Source organism: Lygodium microphyllum, chromosome 13 (assembly GCF_053477565.2).
Source record: "Lygodium microphyllum isolate KBCC chromosome 13, Lygodium_microphyllum_v1.1.10, whole genome shotgun sequence".
In the NCBI taxonomy this organism is placed as follows: domain Eukaryota; kingdom Viridiplantae; phylum Streptophyta; class Polypodiopsida; order Schizaeales; family Lygodiaceae; genus Lygodium; species Lygodium microphyllum.
In genome coordinates this window covers 135,078,392-135,098,678 of record NC_141147.1, presented here as the reverse complement: position 1 = coordinate 135,098,678, position 20,287 = coordinate 135,078,392, and the positions used below count along the sequence as shown (strand labels likewise).

The window sequence follows — 20,287 nt, the reverse complement described above, 5'->3', positions numbered from 1 at the left end:
AAATCAAATACATCCTAAGCACACACAATTTCTTTCACAATTTAAAGATTGTTTTGCTGCTGACTTACCACCTAGTTTACCACCTACACATCCTGAAGATCATAAAATAGATTTAGTTCCTGGTTCTCAACCACCATGTAAAGCACCTTATAGATACAATCAAATTGAACAGAAAGAAATCCAAGCCCAAGTTAAAGAATTGTTAACCCGAGGACTCATTAAGCCCAATAGTTTTTCTTTTGGTGCACCCATCCTATTAGTCAAAGAAAAAAATAATATCTATAAGATGTGCATTAATTATCGTGCCCTAAACAAAATCACTGTTAAGAATAGATATCTGATCTCTAGGATAGACGACCTCATGGATAAACTACAAGGAGCCACTATTTTTAGCAAAATAGATCTCAAATCTGGATATCATCAAGTACGATTGGATACACCTGACATTTTTAAAACTGCATTTTAAACTCAATTTAGTCATTATGAATTTTTTATTATGCCTTTTGGTTTGACTAATGTACCAGTCACATTCAGTCATATGATTAATCAAATATTTTTTTAGCATTAGCATTATGTAATTTGTCTTTTTTGATGACATATTGGTTTTCAGTAAAAATGAGAATAAGCATTATGAACAAATCTTTGATTTTCACAATATTGAAAGAAAATCAATTATATGCTAACCCTTAAAAGAGTGAATTTTTCCAAACTCAGATTGAATACTTAGGATATATTGTTTCTTCTGATGGTATTCAAGTTGATCCTAAAAAGATAGAAGCAATTTTAAATTGGTTGATTCCTAGAAATATGCATAAGTTACATTCTTTATTAGGTCTTGCTAGCTTTTACAAAAAATTTGTGATAAATTTTTTATTGCTTACATTGCCTTTGACAAAATTGTTAAATAAAGATACTGTATATCATTGGTTTAATAATTCAACAAAGATCTTTTGATTTATTGAAACATGCTTTAACCCATGCCCTTGTTTTGCAATTACCTGACTTTAATAGACCATTCTTCCTAGTAGTCACTGATGCTAGTGGATAAGCAATAGGAGCTGTCCTTATGCAAGATTCACATCACATAGCCTATTCTAGTTGCAAACTTAAACTCTCTAAACTAAAGTATTCTACCTATGATAAGGAATTGTAACTTTACATCAATGGAAATACTATTCAATGGGATTTGAATTCATGATCAAAACTAACAAACAAAGTATTAAACATCTCCTTAGTTAGCTATAAATCTCTGACCGTCATATTAAATGGGCTGCTTTTATTCAAAGTTTTCATCCACTTATCCAATATCAACTCGGAAAAGAGAATGTTGTTGTTGATACCTTAAGTAGAAGACCAAGTATCCATAATATCTCTATTATATCTTTTGATTCTCTCATCTCTATGAAAGATACATATGACCAAGATCCCAGTTGTCAAGCTGATTGGAATAAATTAGTTGCTAATAACTGGATTCCAATTGATTCATTATCTTATTCTCATGGATTTATACTTTATAAGAAAAGGTTGTGTGTAAGTGTTCCATTTAGATTATTTGTGTTGCATGAAATTCATTGTCCCCCATATCAAAGCCATAGATTTATTATTTCTACTTTACGTACATTGGTTGAAGATTTTTTCTGGCCACAAATGAAATCTGATATTTTTAACTTTATTTTTGAATGTTTAATTTGTTAAAGAGTTAAGCGACATCATGTTAAGCAACATGATTTGTTAATGCCTTTATCAATTCCTAAACGACCATAGCAACATATTTCAATGGATTTTATAACTGGTTTGCCTAACACACAAGCTAATCATGATATGATTTTGACTATTATAGATCGATTTAACAAACAAGCATATTTTATTCCATGCAAAAAAACATTAATTACATCTCAAGCTACACAATTGTTTTTTAAGACTGTTTTTACTAACCATAGTTTGCCAAAAGTTATTATTTCCGATCGTGATTCTAGATTTTGGAATAATTTTTGGACTACTTTGTTTGCTAATTTAGATACTAAGATTGATTTTTCATTTGCATTCCATCCTGAAACCAATGGACAAACAGAAGCTACTAACAGTACAATTCTAGATCATTTGCATACATACAGAATTTCAAAACCACAAACATGGAATACACATATGCATTTACTTCAATTTGCATACAACAATATACCACACACAGCTACACAAAAAGCACCTTTTAAAATCATTTATGAACATAGATTATCTACACATGTTACATCATTGTCAAACAAAGTTAAAGCTACTCGTGACATTGTTAATACGTATGCTACTATTTTTACTGAAGTTAAAGACATGATTGCGAAAGTCTAGCAATCATACACGAAACAAGCTAATAAGAAAAGAAAAGCCATGAGTTTCAAAGTTGATGATTATGTTTGGCTACGCATTGAAAAAAGAAGATTACAAAGTGTTGAGAAACACCCTGTTGTTAAGTTACCCTCTAGATTTTATGGATCTTTCAAGATCATTCACAAAATCAATGATAATGCATTTAAATTAAAAGTACCCAATACTAGAAAATCCACAATACTTTTCATATCAGTTTATTACGGTCTTTTAGAGGCCAATTACCTATTCGCCCTGTCTATGAAAACCCTCCTTTGTTAGAAGAAGAAACTGAAATCCTTGAACCTGAAACTATTTTAGATACTGACTTTATGACCACTAAAACTGGCCGTAGATACTTAAGATATTTGGTTAAGTTTAAAAATCATCCTGTTGAAGAGACCCAATGGATGCATGTCTGCAACGTAAGTGTTTATCCCTCACTGCTCACTCCACATTGAGCTAATAGCAATTGAGGGCAATTGCTATTCCACCCCGAGGGTATGATGCCAGGAGCCATATTCCACGGTGGATTCCGTGAGTTTTTTATTCCACGGTGGATTCCGTGAGGTTTTGCAATGGATTTCGTAAAACTATATTTATTTGTCGGGGCTTGTACACAAGATGGATTCCTTGTGCAAGAAGTTAACGGGGACGGCTATCCTTTTCGACATCATATTAATTTAACGTGCACGTGGGTGATTCCACAACAGATGATTCCACAAAATAAATATTTAAATTAATGGGTGTTTATGATTTTAGAGTGCACTCGTATTAAATTAAGCTTAGGACAGAGTTTCAATCTATTTATTTATTTTGTAGTTGAAGACTGCTGGATATTCACTTTTATCGATTTAATTTTATTATTTTCTAACAATTGTGAATGCTTCAATTGAAGTGGAGCAAGCAGCGGTGGCGTTGGAAAACACTGGGCAATAGCGTGTATTCAAATTACCTAGAAAAAATTCTCTCTTTTTTTTACGTGCGTCTTATTATTAAAGACGTAGCACTAATATTTATTTAGCCCCGCTTATTTATTGAAGCGTTGACAAACATTTATTATTTTGTATGCGCATGGACGCTCAGTTTAAATATTTTATTATTGGACATTGTATTTGAACACAACCTGACTTTTGGGCCGCCCAACCACTATTTTTTATTTAAACAAAAGCAAACACAAAAACCAAAGCATGCTAATTGTAAAATTTGGCTATTTTTTAGCTTTGAGATAAATAAATTTATAAATACATGCCTTGTGAAGCGCTCACACAAGGCATGGGGGGAGATTGTATCCAATTTGTATCTTTTCTTCATGTCATGCAAATCTTCATTCTTGTTTTATGAGCTTTAGTAGAGTTCTTTTCTTGGGGACCTTCCAGCGCACACTACACACGCATTCAGCATCCGATTTACGCACCATTTTCCTTTGCAACAAAACCGTCAGGCTGCTACATGTAGATTTCCACATGCAGATCACCATATAAGAAGGTAGTTTTTACATCCATTTGTATGAGTTCCATGTCCTCAGATGCAACCAAGCCCAAGATGATTCACAAAGTAGTCATTTTGACTACAGGAGAAAAGATTTCATCAAAATCAATTCCATGTTCTTGCTTGTACCCTTTAGCAACCAAGCGTGTCTTGTACTTGGGCAAAGAATCAGAAGTGACTTTCATTTTGTAAACCCAATTACAAGATAGCACTTTTTATCCTTTTGGCAAGAGTACCAAATCCCAAGTGTCATTCTTCATGAGAGATTCCATTTCCGATAGCATTGCTTTTTGCCATTTCTTACTATCTTGCCGGTCCATATTCCTGTAAGCATAACGGTTCACCACAATCTATTAACATGACATAATCAGCCACATAGTTTACTCCATGAAAAAATCCATTTGGTTGTTTTTGCACTCTGGTTGACCTGCGGACCCAGTGGTCAATATTTGTTGGTTGTTCAGCCTGTAAATCTGCATTAACAGCTTATTGTTCTGCAGTTACAACTTGTTGTATAACTGGTTCAAGTTGTTCCAGGTGCACATGTTCTTGCTGAATTTGTAGGACATCATGGGCAAGACCCTGTTGATCATTTACAGCATCATTTCCTGCAATTTCAAGGACATTTTCAGCAGGTATTTGCTGCTGTCCCGGAATACAACCCTTTGGACCTCCTCTGTTCTTTCAAGACGTTTGTGCATGCAATCTCCCCGAAAGATGACATCATTACTGCGTACTACTTTTCTTTTCTCGAGATCCCATAATCTATACCCCATTTCACCTTCATCACCATATCTTAGAAAAATGCGTTTACAGGACTTTGGCTCAAGTTTGCTGCATTCTTTCTTGCATATGTGCACAAATGCTTCGCAGCCAAACACTTTCAAGTGTGCATACGAAGGTGGCTTGCCCAACCACGCTTCTTGGGGAAACCCCCCCCCCCCCCCCCCTCCAACCAAGACCTATTTGGTGACCGATTAATCAAGTGTACGACTATCATGACAGCCCCTGCCCAAAAACCATGGGATAAAGTAGCATGTGACAACATTGTACGGACCTTGTCTTGAATGATCCGATTCATACGCTCTGCAACACCATTTTGGGGCTGATTATGAGGAGCACTAAGCTTCCTCTTAATCCCTTTGCTGTCACAAAAGTCTTGAAAGAAAGACTTTGGACACATATTCCCCACCATTGTCAAAGCGAAGGCATTTTAACGTCTTGCTGGTGTGATTTTCAGAAAGTGCCATGAATTTTTTAAATTTATCCAAGGCCTTGCCTTTGCGATGGATTGGATAAACCCAAACTTTGCGTGTGGCATCATCAACAAAGGTAATAAAATACTTCTTCCCCCCCTAAAGATAACCTTGGCATTTGACATACATCTGAATGTACTAACTCTAAGGGTGAAGACTTGAGAGAAAGATTTTTTGTGTGACATTTGAGCATGTTCACCATAAATGCAATGATCACACTGTTCAAAATCAGCATACCTCAAAGACGGTAAATAACAACATGGTCACGCACACTAGATACATGCAAAGGATACAGAGTATCACTTTTGGACCCATTAGCAACAATGTGGGAACCCTTACATATTTTCCATTTGCTATCCCTAAAGGTGGTGTGATAGCCTTCATCAACTAGTTGCCCTGTACTAATCAAGCTCTTCTTGATTTGAGGTACATGTCTCACATTATGCAAAACAAACACGGAGCCATACTGAAATTCCAATTTCACACTGCCAATGCCTGCAATTTTACATGCATAGTTATCCCCCAAGTGGACAACACCACGTACAGCACCATTGTAGTCAGAGAACCACTCGATGTGGTGTGACATGAAAGGATGCACCTGAATCAAGTATCCAAGCGTGTATACCATCCTCAGAATCTGCAATCAATACATGTGCATCCAAAGAAGAAACTAGAAGTACATCACCATCACTGTCATTATCATGAGTGACTACATTAACCTCTTCTATTTCACATTGCTCTTTTTGACAAACTAGCTGTCCTTGTTTTCAGCCTTGTTGGCTTCATTGTTTTTGTTTTTGCCCTTCTCTTTCTTTAGCCGAAAGCAATCTCTTTTGTAGTGCCCCTTTTTGCCACAATGATGGCACTCCACATTTTTTCCACGAGATTTGTTACGTGCTCTGTTTTCAGAACTGCTCTTATGCTGAAATCTGCCTCTAGTGTGTAATGCATTTGAAAACTTGTTTGCTGAGTTATTCTACCTATTGAGTTCTTCCATCAGCAAAGAACTCTCCACATCAGAGTATAACAGCTGAGCATTCGAATTACTCAAAGCTGTTCTAAAAGTATCCCAACTTTCAGATAGAGTACATAGCAAGAAGGCAGCTTTGAACTCTTCATCAATATGAAAATCCAAAGCAATCAACTGACTGAAAATTAAGTTAAACTCATTCGAATGTACAGACATGGCTGTACCCTCTTTCATGAGAAAGTCCATCAAATTTTTCAACCAATAAACCTTGCTGGCTGCACTTTTCTAAGCATACAATTCTTCAAGCCTTTGCCACATTGCATATGCTGAATTCAGCTTCTCAATGTTGAAGAGCAAATTGTCTGACACTAAGAGCTCAATGGTAGAGCAAGCAAGCTTGTCCAAGTAATCCCACTCATCTTGTTTCATGACTACTGGTTTGATCCCCTTTGTTTTGATGGGCTTTACATGTTTTTTTGCACCAAGACATTGTAGCATTGTTTCTGCCACATTGCAAAATTATGGGCACCCTCAAACTTCTTAATGTGCAAAAGATTACTGCTGTCACTGTTTCCAGCCATAATTTGCAGTCCCAAATTGACTAACCAATCACCAAAGGCAAGCCCAAATATGGCACAAGTGACCACAAGTGCACAAGAGTACCAACCAGCAATGAAAAACCCAAGATTGCAGAAATTTCAGATCTGCATATGAAATTTTCAGAATTAAAAAATGTCGTTTGCTGCACTCCTCAAGAAATTTATGACACAATTAGAGATCACGCCAACAGTTACATGTGAAATCCCCAAAATTTCACTGCAATTTCTGCTCCAAAAGCATTCCCAAGCACAAATTTGACAATTTGGGTCAAAAGCCCCAAAATTTTAGAGGATAATCTCTTCAAATTGCATCAATTCAAGTACCCAAGTGCATATACCAACCAAGTCTTGCACAAATTGATGAAATTCTGCAAAAGCCCCAAATTTTTTGGGTCCGGTGTGCACAAATTTCACTAAAATTGAACAAATTTCACTGGAATGTGAAAAGGCCCAAAATTTCATGGGCAATTGTGCATTGATTTCGCAATTTCTGAGTCAGCTTGTCCACTTTTGCATTAAAGTCCCCAAATCCGAGAAAAGCCCCAATTTTATTGGGGAGAATTTGGCTTTGTGCCTTGGCATGTGAACGCATAAAGGAAAAAAGAAAAAAAATGATATTTTCCTCTTTTTTAAAGCGTTGACTTCTGCTCTTCGTATGCCACGTTTGTGGCAACTGGTCGCAGCCCGTCCCGTCCACCATGTGCCTGGAACCTGTTTCATCCGGTCACATGTTGTTTGCAGCATATCGTCTACAGCGTGTCGCTTGAGCCTGGTCGCCTGAAACGCGTCTCCTACAGCCTGCGACCTACCGACTGCTGCCTGTCGAGCCCGTCTGCAACTCCTGCGCCACCTGCCCGTTGCACGTCTAGCACCTGAAGCTCTTGCCCACCTGCTCCTCCTGCTCGCCTGTCATGCAGCCTGACGCTTGTCACTGGCTTTGGGAAGCATGCACAGCCTGTGTGCTTTGATACTAGTTTGTTGTGAAAGCTGTGCGTGAGCTGAGCTAAGAGTGAAGGTGCAGAGAGTTGAGAGCAAAAGAGTGAGAGAATGAGCACAACACTTGATGTTTGGTACAAAGACTTGTGTACCACATTTTAGGTTTTGAATATATATAAAGTACAAAGTGTAAGGGTGCGTTCACACCCGAACATGGTGAAAGGCATGGTGAGCTTTTATTCCTAACATCTCCCTATCTCCACTATCTCTACCTCTCACTCTATCTCCTCTCTCTCTCTACCTCCTCTCTCTATTACTCTCTCTTTCTTCTCCTCTACTTCTCTATTCCTTCTTTTCCTTTTCCCCTCTCTCTCTCTCTCTTCTTCTCCCGTACCTTCTTCTTCTCTTCTCTTCTTATACTCCTCTCTTCTTCTCGCCTTCTCTTCTTCCACTCCTCTCTCTTCCCTTCTACTCCTCCACCTTCTTCTTACCTTCTCCTCCTCTATTTCCCCCCTCTCTCTTCTTCTTCACCTTTCTTCTCTTCTTCCCTCCTCCTCGTACTCTCTCTCTCTCTCTCTCTCTCTCTCTCTCTCTCTCTCTCTCTCTCTATATATATATATATATACATATTTATTTATTTATCTTTTTTTTCAGCACACTTGAAATTGATCACCTTCCATTTTTGCCTTAAGATAAAGCTCATATAACCTTATATAAGACTATTGATCCTCTCATTAACTCAAAAATGGCCACCATTTGCTATTCTCTCTCTTGTTCTCGGTGATGCTTTCAGGGCACATGCTTATCGCACGCTTGTGGGATAATCATGTGATTTGCTTACAATCAAAGCGCGTTCAGCCAGAGGTCATGATGTTTGTGTGGGTTATGGCAACCACCAGTTTCATTTGTTTCTTTCCTTTTCTTAACCTTTATAAACCTCCCAGGCCCCCTCAAGCACCCATTCATGCGAGTGAGGGGAAGGATATTACAACACGGCCGGCCAGCCCTCCACTTCCACCCAAACTAGACATTCTTGCATTAACAATTCTGTGAAGTCTACCATGGGCCCCCATGGGACAACATGCACCAAACAAGATGACAGCTTTTTCATGGAGGGAGGAGAACGAGCTCAACACCTGCTTTGTTTCCACAATAGTAACGATGACATCACTCTCTTCAAAGTTACTACAAATATCCTAATTATGTTGCACATACTCCCCAAGCAAGGTGTTGGCAAATTCCAGAAGATGCTCCCAATCCCAAGTCCTGGGAATCATCTGACTACCTTGCTGCTTGAACATTGAATAATTATAAGTGTGACATGTCTTAAAGCACACAGCATTGTTTGCAATTACCCACAGGGCAACATATTTGACCCGTCCACCAAGGAGGTGTCTACACACTTGGAATGCTTGACAAGGGGCTCAGCACACTCCATGTTAGCATTCAGGGTTATTTCATCCTCCTCCATGCCTCAGGTCTATTCCTGTGCACTGCAGGGATTCCAAGACACATGATGGTGGTTTATGCTGCTGTTTGAAACCTTCTTCTGTCCACGTGAAGGCTGAAACATGCCTGAATCCTGCACCTGTCAGGAAGCTGTAAGACAGGTTGCGCCTGACAACTGGCAATCTGTGTGACCTGCACCTGTGCATCAGATCGATGACACAGGAAACCCTAATGCAGGCCTGCGTGCAAGGAAACTGATGAATGGCCTGCGCACAGGGAAGCTGATGAACAAGGCTGCGTAGGGTGACTGACAGATAGGGCTGCCTCTGCAGAAGATACAGGTCGTCACTTTCTCTCTGCAGTAGATACAACTCGTCACTGCAGCAGGTGCAGGGAGGCTAACTGCAGAAATAGGGCACGCAGCAATTCAGGCAGGGCACAGCAACTGGTGCGCAGATGAGGGCTGGCGACTGGGAGGACAGAGTACAGTGTCTGGCAGGAACTGGTACGCAGGTCAAGCCTGGCAGTTGCGGGGAAGGGTACAGCGTCTGGCACACAGGTTAGGGCGGCGACTGACATGCAGGTCAGGGCAGCCACACCATGGCGCTCTCTCTCTCTCTCTCTCTCTCTCAAAATCACTGCTGGATTCAAAAATTAAGATGTACATCACTGAGATTGCTTGTTCAGAACTGAGTTGCAGCAGAAAATTAGGGTTTCTCAGCTGTCTGGGGAAGTGCACCATTAAATCTCAGCACTGTAATAGAAGGATTTGCTGGAAATCTAAGGGATTACAACAGATCTGAAGAAGATTGCTCATCTACGATCAAAGTGACCTGCATGCAAGTGTTGAAGACCCAATTTGTGCTCAAATGTAATTGAAAATCAAGGGGCAATTTGGGGATTTGTGCTGCTCATCATTTGTGACAGACCAAAGTTCCACAATTTGTAGAGAGATTGGCTCAATCAATAGAGGTGGGGATTCGAGAGCACATCTTTTGAATCCAAGGCAAGGCTTGACACTTCTCGAGGATTGAAGCTAATTCTCGGTTGTACAACGTACTACAAGAGTCATGGAATACAACCTAAAGAGATACTACAAGGGGCACTAGTTTTGGGGCCAATTGGGTGTCAAGCTCTATTTCGAAGTCCTACAGCTTCTGGACATGGGCTTCCCACTCCTCTCAAATCATAGCTTTACTAGACTTGATACCCAGGTTGTCTTCATTGAGCAAGCCGTCTTTTTTGTCAGGAGTTTCTTCATTGATGAAATTCATCAACATTGGCACTTCTTCTACCAACCTTGGACCCCTTCCATCTGCTTTGGTCTTTAGGGATTGTGACTAGTCATGAGGGTCTTGCACAGACACGCAATCCGTCGTGTTTTGACAGAGGAAGCAGCTCTACTTAAAGCATGCATTTCTTTTCCAGATCGTTTTAAACTTTCAGTGTGTTCACACTGGCTGAGGTTTACAAAGAGCCTTGCATTTCTTTTTCAATTGTTGTAGGGTGTTTTCACACCAAATTTGTGGTGATCAGCATTTTTTATTTTGCGCTAGCATTTCTTGTATTAATTAATGCAGGTCGTCCAACATTTAATGCATGGCCTGATACTCGCTGGCCAATTTTTGGCATTTTCAGCTATTTATAGCTGCCCCCATCAATTGGCTGGTCATTCTGCTTTTCAGGTTTCAACACGCTCCAACATTTCAGACACTCCTCCATCGTCTGGTGCTGCCTTCTATCATTGGCCTAATCCAATACCCTCACTCATGCCTTGGGCTGCATGCAAGGACTCATCGGTCCACTCTTTGTATTCAATTTCCATTCAGATTCAGTGCAGATTTTCTTCTTCCATTCTCTTCTTTCATTGCAATCTTTCTCTTCCCTTCTCTCTCCTTGTTCGTGTTCCTCTTCACAATGTTCCACACCACATGGTCCCAAGCAAGACAATCGCCGAGCTCCAATTCTCTATCAAGGATATACTCCCAAACTTTGACCTCAATATGCATCTAGCAAGAGCTTCTTCTTGGGAATAGCCAAGCAACTCTAGTTGTCGTATCAAAGAGCAATCAATCTCCACTATTGTGGAAAGCCAAATTTACAAGCAACCTTATGAGCCACATGACCTCATGGATTGCTACCAACACACGCCTATACTCCACCCATAGGAAAAAAAGTAAAAGTCATCTACTCCTTACTATTCCACGATCATCCAACCAGAAGTAAAAACTACACCTATTATAGATTGTTAAGTGTTGAGATTGCTAACCCAATGTGAACTCCAAACAAGATCTCATGTGATCTAGTGCCTACTCAAATCTTAGAATACATGAAGTGTAGATTGCAAATGCATTATGAGAGGTCTATGCATAAAAGAATTGAGGAATATTAAAATACATGAAGTGTAGATTATCAATGCGTTAGGAGAGGTCTATGCATAAAAGATTTGAGTGGTATAACTATTAGCTTTATGACTTGTACAAGTGACACAAATTGGTGACTTGATTGAAGGAGGCCAAGATCTATCGTGTCACACTCTCTACTCGGCATCTCATTCAAGTGAGATAGGTGATCAAATCATCAACATACAAGATAGTGGACGTCCGTGTTTTCATTCAATAAATAGATTGGACGTAAATCCAATTGTCACAAAGCCTAGTGCTTCTAGCTTGAGCTCGTAATCTTAAGGTTGTTGGTTCAAGTTTTACGAGGTGCATTTGAGAGGGAAACCGGCCCCTCCCCCTTTATAGGAATTTATTGAGACAAACCACAGGCACCTTGCCTAAACCATATACAAAAGGGCTGATTTGCTACAATTCTGAAAATTGGGATTTTGAAACCCTAATTTTTGCATACTCCCGACAATAAGCTGATTTTCTTCTTTAGTGCTTGGACTAAATCAAGCTAAGTAGAGAGTACTTCTTGGATGAGCGATAGATAGCATGTGGCTGAAAATTCAGCATGAGAGCTTATTGGAAATGAAGAGAGAGACCTACAATATCTAGATGTGGACCTTGGGTGCTCAAAAGTGTTTGCTGAAAATGGCACGTACTTGTCTCTTCAAAATGACACATGTCTTGCTCTAGATGTCACATGTCACTTTTCTAAAGGAAAAAGCTTCTAAACCTTCTACTCTAGCCGCTAAAGACCAAATTGTTCCTTGTGAAATTCTAGAACCTTTAATACAAACAGAATTTCCATTTGAGCAACTTCCGAAAATAGTAACCTCTTAAATTTTAAAAGTCACCAAATTTAGATTCTGTAGAGCTTCATGATATAGGTTCACTAGTTCATAGCTTATTTCTTTGATCATAAGCATGTGGCTTCACTTTTTGTAACCACTCTTTATATGGGCTTAGTCATCTAAGCTTTCTTGTCAGTCTGACTGCTAGACTAACCTTTTAATTTCTCTTGGGCATCTCGTCAATGATGACCCAAGTATAATCATAGGGCATTTTGGACATTGGCCACCCTTGAATAAAAAGACGAACATTTAATTATATTTCGAAGCACTCAAATAATATGAGTATAAAATTAATTTGAATCATTGAGCCAATATGTCTTGGTAACAATTGATATACAAAAGGTTGGTTACTTCAAAACAATTTGATCTGAACACAATGCAAGGCTACAAACAAACAACCCCTACAAGTGTATGATCCACATTAATGAGTGTGCCAAACTAATGGCAAAAGATGAGAATCTAACTGATGAAGATGGCAGAGAAAGATAGTTGGATGCAACGTGTTGTTAAAGCATTTGAGTGGCTGCTTATATATAAGCATCCTGCATAAAACAAACCAACTTGACCACCCATACTCAAGCGCCACGTCAAAGTTGGCTCTCCAAACTCCATGAGAGAAATGCCACTCAAGTTGCCCACATGGCTAACATCGAAAATGCACTCCACTATGTGTGTAAACAAGCTAAAAGTGACAATGGAAACAATGACAAAGGCATCAAAACCCTAATCTCCACCTAATATGCTTGTCATGGAGAAAATTTACGCAAGATAGACTAACCAATGTCAAAAGATAACGTACCAGCGAGACAATAGGATTGGCGGGGAGGAACACAGTGAACTCGGCAAACATGGAGAAGGGAAGAGAAGAGAGAGAAAACTCTGATGAATGGAATGATGAAGTTCTGAATCATGGAGTGAATGTGATACAAGGAAACAAGGGTGCCGTAGCACAAGAAAGATGATGAAGACAGCCATGAACCACGAACCGCAATGTCCTCCTGAAGGGGTGTGAGGGTAGTGGAGAGGCTGGAGAGAAGAGGTGATGGACTGAATGAATCAGCCATAAGGAATGAATGAGAGAGTGGCCTATAAATAGGCACAGTCAGTCTAGGATGGCGCCCCTTTTCGGGGCTGCAAACCCTAAACGCAAAACGCAGAAACGCAAAACGCAGAAACGCAAACTGCAGGTGAAGGGTTTCTTAGCATCCCCTCTCAGGCCCAAAAAGGGGAACGAGAGAAGAGTGAGATGGAGATGCAATGCTACATGCTGAAGAATGCTCATACAGCAAGTGCCACTTGGACAGTTTCCCTCGTGGGAAAATGGATCACTTGCCCAAACGCCCTAGTACAAATATGATGAAAATATGCAATGCATAGGAGAAATGTCGAACTTTGTGTGGTGCTGAGAACCATAAGGATATGCCCGTACTCGATCTCAGAAGGCGGCTCCATGCTGACCAAGTGACCAAGGCAATAACAGAAGAGGAGGAAGAAGATGTAGGGGATCCTGAAGATCCACGATTTCCACCTGAAAGGTAACCTACAGTAAAGAACAGTAGATAAGTAAATTGGAGAACCCGAAACTCAACCTCGAGAGAAAAGCCACTAGCTCCATGTATCCATCCTGGAAGGAATACAAAGGCCTCGTCACTAAGTCGCGGCTGAACCTCCAAGGTCCCGATCTAGGTGGTCTGTGAAAATCCTAGGTATTAGTAGAAGAGATGACTGGTCGAAGACAACCACCCCAACAAAGCATAGAATGGGTAAAGAACTTCATGTGGAGTAGGTTCCCCCTCTGAGGTGGGAGGTGGAGGGGCCCCCGCTAAAGTCTAAGAAGAGGTAGATGCCCCCTCTGAGGGCAAAGAAATAACATTCCCCTCAGAATCCCCCTCTAAAGTAGATAGGGAATCCAAAAACTCATGGATCACGAACTCCGAAATGTCTGATGACGAAGAAAGTGCCGTTGGTCGTGCCGAAGAAGATATCTGGGATGCTGAAGAGCTCCCAAAGGTGGCCTCTCGAACCTAAGTAGTCGAGGGTGGGAAAGGGTGGGGCTCAGAATGAGCAAGAGGTGGGAAACAGTCGTTGTCTCTCAATGGAGCAGACTGGGCAGCCGAAAAAGAGGAAGAAGTCGAGCAGCCACTGTCTCTGAAGGAGCAAACTGACGAGGAGACGGTATCAAACAATCACTGTCTCTTGATGGAGCGGATTGCGGAACCGCACACCGTGGTAGCCACTGTACCCGAAAATAGGTGGGAGAAGACTACCACTGGCATTGCGACAATCTCCAGGAGGTCGTAGCACCAATCAATCCTTCATGTGCTCGAAAGGACTTAGTGTGCATCGGATGTGTCTTATTGCCTTGAGCATAGTACTCTAATAGCCGATGCAGAATAATCTATGTGGCCCAGAAAGGAGAGGTGGAAGACGCATGTACTCCTGAGGCATGGAGAGCAAATGTTGAAGTCGGCAAGCATCGGTAGTGTGTCCGATGATGCCACAGTAGGAGCATCCAGTAGTCTGGTCATCTGTTGGTAAAGAAGCCATGGATACCAATATGCCTTGCTGAAGAAGGAAAATGTCAACCACCATGAACCACAAACCGCAATGTCCGCCTCAAGGGGTGTGAGGGCAGTGTGAAGCACGAACTGCAATGTTCGCCTCAAGGGATGGGAGGGTAGTGGAAGGGCTGAAAGTGAGCTACCAGTGGGAGGATGCGACCAGCAGTAAGAGGTTGCAACCAGTAGAAAAACACATGTGAGGAGAGAGAAAGACTAAAAACGTAGGCAGGACAGCTTGTAGGAGAGAGAAATACTAAAAACATAGGCAACGGGTGAGAGAAAGACTAAAAACGCAAGCAATAGGATTGTGATGACATAGCAAGCTGTACGGCAACAGGTCTGCATATAGGAACAGCAGTCGCCTGGCTGAAATCAGCTCCAAACTGCGTGAAGAGGGCTAGAAATCAAGAGCCAACTGATAGAGACAGCAATAGACAGCTTCAGCTGAGATGTCCTCCGCGAACGGGATGTGGGCAACAAGCTAAAACACCTGAAATCTGCAAAATCGAGACTTTGATGCAACGGAAATCTGCAAAAACGAGATTTTGATGCAGCGGAAGAAGAAGAGAAGTGGATGTTGAACCCGCCACTGGTCTTTGCCTTCACTAGAGTGGAGGATCTTTGCCGCTATTTGAGCAGATCCAACTCTAATACCATGTCAAAAGATGACATACCAACAAGACAGTAGGGTTGACAGAGGGAGAAACACAGACTGAACTCGGCAAACATTAAGAAGGAAAGAGAAGAGAGAAGAAACTCTGATGAATGGAATGATGAAGTTTTGAATCGTGGAGTGAATGTGATACAAGGGAAACAGGGTGCCGTAGCACAAGGAAGATGATGAAGACAGCCATGAACCACGAACCGCAATGTCCTCCTGAAGGGGCATGAGGGTAGTGGAGAGGCTGGAGAGAAGAGGTGACGGACTAAATGAATCAACCGTGAGGAATGAATGAGAGAGTGGCCTATAAATAGGCACAGTCAGTCTAGGATAGTGCCCCTTTTTGGGGCTACAAACCTTAAACGCAAAACGCAAAAATGCAAACTGCACATGAAGGGTGAAGGGTTTCTCAACAACCAATGATGGCAATGATAGAGCTCCCAATGTCCTTATCCAAATAGACTAACCAACGATGGCAATGATAGAGCGCCCAATGTCCTTATCTAACTCAAATTGAGGCTCACGAGGAAGAGACGTATACAGAACAAGACACAAAATAACATGTTTGCTAACACCCCTCAGATCTTGGGTGTGGCTAAAGGAAAGGGAAGCAAAAAATTTGATAGGAGATCAAACATGTGAATATCAATGAAGTCTTTCGATTAAGAGAACTAGTGAAGTAGCATAAACCCCTCTTCAAATAAGAATTGAGTGATAGGGGTGGCAATAAGATACCAATGAGATTAGAGAGGCTTCGAATGAGTCACAAGAAACATATACATACAAGAATGAATGGACCAAGTCTTTAATCAAATTAAAAGATGATGGCGAGAAGCTATTGAAAATGCCATAAATGATAAAGCACTCCTACCAAAGATGGATATTAGGGACCAAAAGGCGCAGAATAGGCATGCTAGCAACAAAGAAGGGTGACTCGAAGAAAAAGGAAAGCTTAGGGAAAGTATTGTTGCAATAAAGGCCCTATGAAGATATGCACCCCTACAAGAGCTGCACATCTTGGGAGTATCCCACTAATAAAAGGGCCAAGGAATCCAAAGTTGTATAATGGATGTTGGCATCCCCCCCCCCTCCCCCACAAAATGGGATAGAAGATCCGAAGGAGCCACGAACCTTTACAAAAGAAGGGGAATGGAGCCCATAAAGCCCACGCTCCTTACAACATGTGCAAAGAATGGCTTCAAATGTAGCAACCTCTACAAATATGGCCAGCCCTATAAAGATAACCCAAGTGCCAAGAAGAGTAAGACCATATATTCAAAGTAGATGGAAGCCCAAATTCAGAACTTGGAGGACCTCCACCACAAAACTTGAAGATGGACGATCGAGTCAAACCAGCATGGTACCAAGACCACTAATAGACACTACTGAGTTGTCACCTACAATGAAGGTACCCTTCTAGGAACGAAGATTTTGGAGCCAATCACACATGAAAGTCATGTGACTCAAAGCACTGCTATCCAAGAGCCATATCCAATCTGAAAACAAGAAGCTCTTTTCCACTTGATCAATGTGAAGGAAGACTGACTCAGCCATAACGATGGGCGCAAATGTGGATGTAGGGGTAGGCTTCTCGCTCCATCCTTTGCACCATGATGAAAATGAGGGTACTTCTTTCAACACTTCCTCAGGATGCCAAGTCTTCCCACAATGTGGACACTTGGGAAAACCTTTTTGCTTGTCCTCTACGCCAAAGTCAAATTAGAAGAAGACTCTAATTCAATTTTCTTTCCTTTCTTCTTTTTTTTCCTCTTCGTGATGACGATGCCGGCCACAAAAGCACACCTAGCAGTCCCAATCCTCCTAATTTGGACCCCTAATGTTGTGCATCCTAATTAGAAACCATAGGGACTAACTCCTCCCAAGTGATAGTATCCCAAACAAACACAAGGTGAGAAGATTGGTATAGACGACATGTTACTTCAAGGATGGTAGATGTGACGAGAGTCACAACCATGTCATTCAAGGCAACCTGCTTATCAAGGCATGAAGCTTATCTTGATTCTCCATCTTTGTGATGTGATCCTTCAATGGATATGAAAGCCAATCAAAAGTGCAAGAGCCATGTGCCACTTCCTTTAAGGTATGTCAAGTGAACCCCGCCAAGTCAAATACTCACATTTCTTACCATGATTTCTTTAGCAAAGCTGATAACTCTTCTTATCTTAATGAAAGCTCACTTATAGCTACTTGCACTCTCTTCTCTCCTCCATAGCCAAACAAAGGAAGCAAATATTGGTACACTCACTAACAAAAATTGGTCAGAAAAAGTTGTCCTACTGCCCAGCATCACCCACATGCTTAAATTGCTTACAATAGGAGGGGCATCCTAAAGTGCTCCACATGCTAACAAACTTTGATGAGCAATGATTCAATTGCTTTGACCACTATTTCACCATGCATAAAATATGCTGTAAATAGTTTGAGTACAACAAATGCACAAAGAAATGACTATGCAGCAATTTTCACTGTGCACCAATATCACAGTGCATCTTTTCTGTGCAGTCATCTACCAAAAACAAATGTAAGATGCTCCATACAACAAAAAGGAGCAGAACAATTGAGCTGTGCTTGAAAAGGAAGCAAATTACTTCCACAAAAAAGCTCATACAGAACTGAAAGCCTTCAGGAGACACCAGCTTACCTTATGCATGGTTATGTATCCAAGTGAGTCTGACACGGCAGTATGATACAGCTTGACCAATGAGGTTGCCCGATTTAAGTAAACCCCGTCACAAAGTTTGTAGAGATTCTCCAAAACTGGTTCAAAGGCAAGGACATTGTATCCCATTGCAGCAGCCGCAAAGGTGGCCATCCCTACATTTGCACCAACATCAACTACTATGGATCTTCCACTGGCAAAACCACTTGCCCTCAGCTTCTCAAGAAGAATCTGTACTGTTTCAGATATAGCAGGCTTTTGAAACAGCTTGCCTTTCAAAATTCGCTGAAAATTTCGATTGGGTTTCTCAGGGGTCCCCAGGTCTGCAAGGGAAATAAAGAATGGATGATCGACTTTCTCGATTCGGTGAGCTAAAACTGGTCCCATCTGAGTGGAACTGATGCAATCAAACTCGAGGGATGCAGAATGTCCGATGTTATGAATCGCAATAGACGCAGTCGTCGTATTTCTATTAAGGTCTTCTGGCTGCATTCTGCAAAATGGAAGAGACCTGGGGTACAGTGCTACAACGAATATGACGAAGCTCCCCAAGAGGAGGAGAAGTACACAGATGGCGCAATTCCGAAGCTGCTGCCGCGAGGTATTGCTCTTTTCTCTTCTCCATGCAGGAAATTTAGCTTGTGCCATCATAACCGATGTCTGTCCTATGTAGTAACCTACCCCCACAGCATAAAAAACCAAACTACGAGATCACTCACAATGATGGCGCACCAGAGCAAAACTTACATGTAACACGCAAAGATGGAATACTTGAAATACTAGTAGCTAACCAGAGAACCTTTAGTAGAGAAAGTAACAGGGTTGTGAGCAAGTTCACACGCACAGGTAAAGGTTGGTAGTTTGGCTGAGCCTGAAGCTCCTGGAATGTACTGGAACTGGGAGCCTGCCTAGTCGTTCTACGCTCCTGTCCACCTTTGTGGAGGCCTATCCAGCCGAGACCTCTTCACATTTTTGCGAGCGCTCATTCCCCCGAGTTGCCCCCACCACCGTTCGTTACGTACAAGGGGATGCCCATTGCCTATAAGCTTTTTCTTTTATTTTTTGCTAGATAATTTGATATTGCTATCGAAAAATATTTGCAGCTGCGCTCCGAGCTGCGTCAGGAGTGTTACAAAATGCAAACCTGCCAAAACAAGGACTTACAAGCCCAAATTTTCTTGTGGCTTCCTCTATTTCCAATAGCTTTGCATGTTTGATGACCCCATAAATCTAGCCATCTTCTTAACCCTTTCTTGCCTAGTGCCTTGCATTTCATCCAATCTTTCTTGGTTGGTGTGGTTCCATCCTCATAGGCAAAGGCACAAATCCAAATATGCTACCTAAGAGAGGGGCCACCCTAACTATGATCAACTTCTAGCCAATTCAGCATTTTGATCATTGACTTTTAGCATTACAGTAGGGCTATGGTAGTGTTAGATTGTTTTATATTATCTTGAGTCACAAATACTAATCCCCAAGCTACTAAATCCCAATTCAAGCCATTTGCATAGCATAAGATGAAATCCCTTCGGTCTTCTCCAACTTCTCCATGATTGGTTATCTAATCCTCCTCCTTCTCCAAAGACAAAGGAATTATCTCTATTTTCCTAATGTTGACCACAAAGCTTGAAACAAAACAAAAGAGATTATAAACTTCAAGAAAAGTATTAATGTTTTGTTGGGAGGCTTTCGACACCTTTGAATTGTTGTCTAGACATTTGTGTACAAAAATGTGATCCATCCAAAGGCAAGAGTCCTTATAGTGTGCCTTGATCCACCTTGTGGTCAATCATCCTAAGGAGGGAGTCCATGATAATGGCAAACAATAAGGGTGCTAGGGAACACCCTTGCCTCAATGACCGCCTCAATTAGAAGCTCTAGGATTTAAGCCCATTCACATAGATTGCTACTGAAGCATTTGCAAAGAGACCATTAGTCATACTATAGAAGTGTTTGCCAAACCCCATCTAAGGCTAGAGTGGCTATGACAAAATCCCACCTTATCTTGTTGTAGACCTTATCCATGTCCATATTGATAAGGATAAATTTTCCATCTCTTTCTAAGGCCAATCTAATAACACATAA

The 20,287-nt window shown here is 41.1% G+C and overlaps 1 protein-coding gene across 4 annotated transcripts in view; it reads right to left on the bottom strand.

Moving 5' to 3' along the window:
- LOC148027247 (FkbM family methyltransferase) overlaps positions 1 to 19,190 on the bottom strand; it is a 41,887-nt gene extending 22,697 nt beyond the window's left edge. The window contains exons 1-2 of one of the 4 annotated variants that reach the window (XM_087691823.1): positions 19,047 to 19,190; positions 18,185 to 18,879 (exon numbers count right to left, since the gene is read on the bottom strand). In XM_087691823.1, coding sequence (XP_087547949.1) covers positions 18,185 to 18,853 — 669 coding nt within the window. In that variant the 5' untranslated portion in view covers positions 18,854 to 18,879; positions 19,047 to 19,190. Of the gene's footprint in view, positions 1 to 18,184; positions 18,980 to 19,001 lie in introns of those variants that run through there. The other 3 variants (XM_087691824.1, XM_087691825.1, XM_087691822.1) reach the window with 3 other exon arrangements.
- Between the last annotated feature and the right edge of the window lie 1,097 nt (positions 19,191 to 20,287).